At 33.7% G+C, this 5,939-nt stretch overlaps 1 protein-coding gene across 1 annotated transcript in view; it reads right to left on the bottom strand.

The window, feature by feature from the left end:
* The window catches only part of LOC106470908 (NGFI-A-binding protein homolog), a gene marked incomplete at its 3' end in the record, with an annotated part of 67,477 nt that overhangs the window by 14,609 nt on the left and 46,929 nt on the right, over window positions 1–5,939 (bottom strand). Inside the window, exon 3 of the mRNA XM_022399542.1 lies at window positions 3,174–3,275. Within this exon, the coding sequence (XP_022255250.1) occupies window positions 3,174–3,275 (102 nt within the window). The remainder of the gene's footprint in view (window positions 1–3,173; window positions 3,276–5,939) is intronic.

The following is a 5,939-nucleotide window of genomic DNA, read 5'->3' as shown; positions in this document are numbered from 1 at the left end:
CAACTCTTGGGATACTCTTTTACCAATGAATAGTGGGATTGACCGTCACATTATAATGCCTCCCCACGGCTGAAAGGGCGAGCATGTTTGGTGTGACGGGGATTCGAACCCGCGACCCTCAGATTGCGAGTCGAGCGCCCAAACCACCTGGCCATACCGGGGCCTGTCTTTAGTTTCTGTACTAGTCAACAAAATATTCAAGTTTTTATATTCCGAGTTTTTCATGCAGGTACATGTAGGTATAAAACAGGTGAGCTTTTTCCTCTCAAAACACCAAGTACGGTCAATATAGTGTGATGTTTCCATTGAATTACCAAAACAGAAATAATTAACACTCTTTGAGAGAGTCACAATTAAATCTTTGCATAATTCTTGTTGGAGTTTCAAAGAACTCATATGTTCACCAAATACTGCGAAGAACGTATTGGACAGACACAGGGATCTATAACATGAACCACTGTAAGGGATAAATAAAACAAATCTCAAAGCTCATTGAAAGAGATATTAGGTAACTAAAATGAATTTCCTGAAGAACCAAATGAGAACTTCGAAAAACTTTGCTAAAATTAACAAGAAATTCACAAATTAAAGTTTGAAGAAGTACACTTTCAAATGTTACATATGTGGAAGTGTAGCAGCAAGAAATGTTAAAAAAAAAAGGCTAGCTTCTGTGAAATGCACGTCTTTGGAACAGTGGCACAAGATGCTTAGGGCAGATGAGACTAAATTTGAACCCTTTGGTACCAATCAGCGTTCGCCGAAAAGTCAAAGAGAGGGCGAAGAAGGAGTGACTTCAAGCAGGAGGTTCTGTGATGGTTTGAAGAAGGGTGATGGATTAGTCCATCATGCTATATCCTCTGTAAAGAAGGTGTTAGAGCATAATTTCTTGTTCCAAAAAGAAAGTACATTTCCATCTCATTTGGCAAAGTAAGAAAGTTCAGAATATCTCCAGTGAATGAAATAGTTTCAATAAAGCCCATTAACTGTATACATCTTTCCAAGTTTACCCCTGAAGAAGAAAAAGGGTTCACCTTTTTATCGTTTTAAATCTGGGATTTAATGGACTCCATGTTTGACAAAACTACTAATTGTTCTAAATAAATATTCTAGACACAGCTTCAAGGAGAATGGAATCATATTACAACAGAGACTTTGATAAAAATACATAGACATAAAGATGCAAAGCTGTTATTGATACCAAAGGTGGCTACACTAAATATAAGTATCAAAGTCATTGTTCGTGTATTAATTTTTCCTTGTAATATTAATTTGCTTAAATTATGAGTTAATTTTTAAATGATTGTTTTGCGTGTGAAGCTCATAAAATGACAATTGACGAGATGTTATAATAACCTGTAACTTTGTACAGCTGTTACTCCCAAAATTAACTGTTACTTTTTAAAGGTAGAATAGCTTAAACTTATCTCATACTTTTGTGACACACCTGAGCTCAAGTTTCCATGTTATTATTTATAATATATGTTGTTGTTTTTTTTCTTACTCTTTCAGGAACTTTTAATGTCTTCCAATCGCTAACTAAAAAATCTTGTGTACATAAAACGTCTTACACCAAGAAAGACTTAGTTTCGTTTTTTGTTCTCGCCAGGCTACACAAAACCAGAGGAAAGGTAGCCAGTCAAGAGCATCCACCGCCAGCTCTTGGGCTACTCTTATATGACCGAATAGTGTAATGTAACCAGTCTTATAGTACACCCAAGAGACAATGGGACTCGAACCATGAACAATCTGATTCACAGTATGGGTAAGCTAACCACTATGCCACGCCTGGAGCAAAAAAAGTAGAACTTGTGGTATTTGTACAAACACGTATATCTCATCTCATATCATATTTCTAAGAGCATATGAGTTAAAATAAACACGGATACGTCAACCACACTACACGTGTCATATTCAACGCCGACAAGGCCTTTCGATTAATACCACGACTCTTCAGGCCAGCTTAGATACGATGGACATAATAACGGTTGAAGTTTTATTTATGTAATCAATTTCGTGGACAACAGTTGTAATTATTATAAATTTTTATTTAAGTTATTTACAGATCAAAATCACCTACAGTTTCATAAAATAAAAGACCTAGAGAACAGTAAGGTAAAAAATAAATACAAAAAAACAGCTACGCTATTAGATATATCAGATACTATTAATTTAATACGAGGATTTTTTTTTTTTTGCAATTTTTCTTTAAGCACTGGGAATTATCAGCCACATATGACGAAATAAGTTTATTTTACACTTTCATAACATACGTGGTTTTTCAACGGGCTAGTTATAACTACTTTTAAAACAATGATGTCACCAAATCTATGACGTTAATGATCCTATTTCAGTTAATTCTAAACGTTGGTATAACTTACAATCTTTAACAGGCTACAGTACTATCAAAATTTATCATTTAAAAACTGCTTGTCGAAAACGTTAAAAATACGAAAAAAAAGTAAGTAATAAAAAAAATATTTTTTAATTTACGGGCAGTCCTATTTTGTTTTTACTTCATAAAAACGGAAACGAAGAGAACTTAAATGAAATCAGGTTCCAAGATTGTATATAATGATCGCATCTATGATAGACATATAAATATATATAGATATATAGACAAGCAAACAGAGATGGAAATATATTGGCAAATAGGCAAATCTTTTAAAGATACATTGGGAAGTAAACAGACAGAACTAGCCAAGAGAAACATACAGGCAGACTCGTGTGAAGAGGGAGATATATATATATATAAATGTTAATTGTACAAACCGCGTTTCTCAAAAATAAAAGTCTGGACGTAAGTATATATATAAAATAAAGTATAAATGTTGGAAACTAATTTCAAAAGATCTTTAACGAACTATAAATTACTGTACTTTTGGTAAAAACGTTTTAATTTCTACTTCTACCCCAACATTGGCTGAACTCACTTATTACCAGCACGCGATTTGTGGTATGGATAGGAGACATTGTCACCAATTAGACTGTTAATGTTACGTGTACGTGCACGTGTAAAGTAGTGCACTAGCTTGGTTTTATTACACCACTATTTACATTACTAATACTCTACATCCCTCTTCATTCAATATATCGATTTTAACATTCTTATTATACGCCAATTATGTCCTTAAGTTAATAAAAGCCACTGACAATGCTGTACTCTATCGACTTACCTTGGCAAATAAAGGTATCGTAATATGACAGTAAGTTGGCTCGTTGTAAGACTCTATACAATTGTAGCTCTGACTCGTTAGAGGGCTGAGACGTCATGGCGACTGTGTGGAAAACAAGAGAAGAAAAAATGTAAGAGCACGATAATCACTAACAAGTTATCAGGCGAAACGCTACATATTACAAGTAAAGAAATACATATCCAACAAGTTATCAGGTGAAACGCTACATATTACAAGTAAAGAAATATATATATCCAACAAGTTATCGGGCGAAACGCTACAGATTACAGGTATAGAAATATATACCCAACAAGTTATCAGGCGAAACGCTACAGATTACAAGTAAAAAAATACATACCCAACAAGTCATCAGGCGAAACGCTACATATTACAAGTAAAGAAATATATATATATCCAACAAGTTATCAGGCGAAACGCTACAGATTACAGGTATAGAAATATATACCCAACAAGTTATCAGGCGAAACGCTACAGATTACAGGTATAGAAATATATACCCAACAAGTTATCAGGCGAAACGCTACAGATTACATGTATAGAAGTATATACCCAACAAGTTATCAGGCGAAACGCTAGATTACAGGTATAGAAGTATATGCCCAACAAGTTATCAGGCGAAACGCTACAGATTACGGGTATAGAAGTATATACCCAACAAGTTATCAGGCGAAACGCTAGATTACAGGTATAGAAGTATATAACCAACAAGTTATCAGGCGAAACGCTACAGATTACAGGTAAAGAAATATATACTTCAGATGGGGTTTTCATCACACGAGGAATTCCCTGGAAATGTAAATTTTATAAATTACAACTTGGAGAGAACAAAGAAATATAAACTTAGTAACAAGGGATGTTGTATCTTTATTGACGCCGGTATTCCCAGCATTACATCTCCATTGTGGAAGAAACTTTAACTGATTATACAATAACCAAGAAAGTTCACTCCATACTCTACTATTTCTCTGCTTAATAAACAAGAAAGTTCACTCCATACTCTACTATATTTCAGTAAGTTCTCTCCATACTCTACTATATTTCAGTAAGTTCACTCCATACTCTACTATTTCAGTAAGTTTACTCCATACTCTACTATTTCAGTAAGTTCACTCCATAATCTACTATTTCAGTAAGTTCACTCCATAATCTACTATTTCAGTAAGTTCACTCCATAATCTACTATTTCAGTAAGTTCTCTCTATACTCTACTATATTTCAGTAAGTTCACTCCATACTCTACTATATTTCAGTAAGTTAACTCCATACTCTATTATTTCAGTAAGTTCACTCCATACTCTACTATTTCAGTAAGTTCTCTCTATACTCTACTATATTTCAGTAAGTTCTCTCCATACTCTACTATATTTCAGTAAGTTCACTCCATACTCTACTATTTCAGTAAGTTCACTCCATACTCTACTATTTAAGTAAGTTCACTCCAAACTCTACTATTTCAGTAAGTTCACTCCATACTCTACTATATTTCAGTAAGTTCACTCCATACTCTACTATTTCAGTAAGTTCACTCCACACTCTACTATTTCTCTGAGTAATAATCAAGCAAGTACACTTCAGTCCAGCGTGTTTAGTAATTCAATTAAAGTGTCTTATCTTTCTTGCCTATAAACTCGTGGCTGTTTTGAGAGAATGATGAACCGTATATATATAAAAATACTACAGATTCAATTGTTTTAATATGTTTTTGGTCAGCGTTGTTTTATTTTCTTGGTGAAGCATGTTGAATTTTTATATTTAATGACAGGTACGGGTGTTTATACCGAAGAAGATAAAAACATGACGACAATATGTTTCGCATCTACTTTTTTTTTTACACGGACCCAGCGTCACCAAGTGGCTGAACAATGCGTGAATTAAAAAAAAAAAACAGAAAATCTATAGATCGAAAATAGACTAAATAAGACCACGATCAAAGCGAACTACAGTCTACAGTCACAGAAAATAAATAATTTTCAATCACGTGACATTAATAATGGCAACGTATAGAAAATAACAAATCAATAGCACGAGTCAAAAGAAATAAAAAACAATCAATCACGAGTTACAGAAAACCTCCTTTTCCTCCACGCAGTCATCTCTCATAAAACCCATGATGCTCTACACAGCCAAAGTAAGGAACAAAATACAGCCTCTGGCCATTTGTGAGTTAATGACCAGAATACATTATTCACTACACACAATCTCATTACACCATGACATAACACTTAGAGAGTAAAAATCAATATAATACAAGCGATTAATGGTTACTATTTGACATACGTGCTATAACAAGATTCTTTCTTGTGAGTAGTAACTACACACACGCTAGTAAAAGCATTTTCTAAAGCAGTGGGTACCATTATTTTAGCAACAGACACGTGAAAACACAAAAAAATTAATACAGTATTTTTTTCTCTTTTTGAAATGTCAAACATCTAGTTTGTCTTCCCTAAAGTGAACATTTGAATAATATCATAACTGAGCTATCCATATCCCCTATTTTATTGATTACCCTTTTTTTCCCCATAAATTTCTTAATTTTTAATTAGATTTTCTAAACAACCTGTATACGCATGAAGTTTTGGTACAGAAATATCTTTAGGGTGTCCTACAGACCAATGTTTTATTTAGTAATATGTTTCAGGTGTCCTACAGACCAATGTTTTGTTTAGTAATATGTTTCAGGTGTCCTACAGACCAATGTTTTGTTTAGTAATATGTTTCAGGTGTCCTACAGACCAATGTTTT

This window comes from Limulus polyphemus, unplaced genomic scaffold (assembly GCF_000517525.1).
Source record: "Limulus polyphemus unplaced genomic scaffold, Limulus_polyphemus-2.1.2 Scaffold4283, whole genome shotgun sequence".
In the NCBI taxonomy this organism is placed as follows: Eukaryota; Metazoa; Arthropoda; class Merostomata; order Xiphosura; family Limulidae; genus Limulus; species Limulus polyphemus.
The sequence above is the reverse complement of the archived record's forward strand: the minus strand, read 5'-3'. Positions and strand labels throughout refer to the sequence as shown.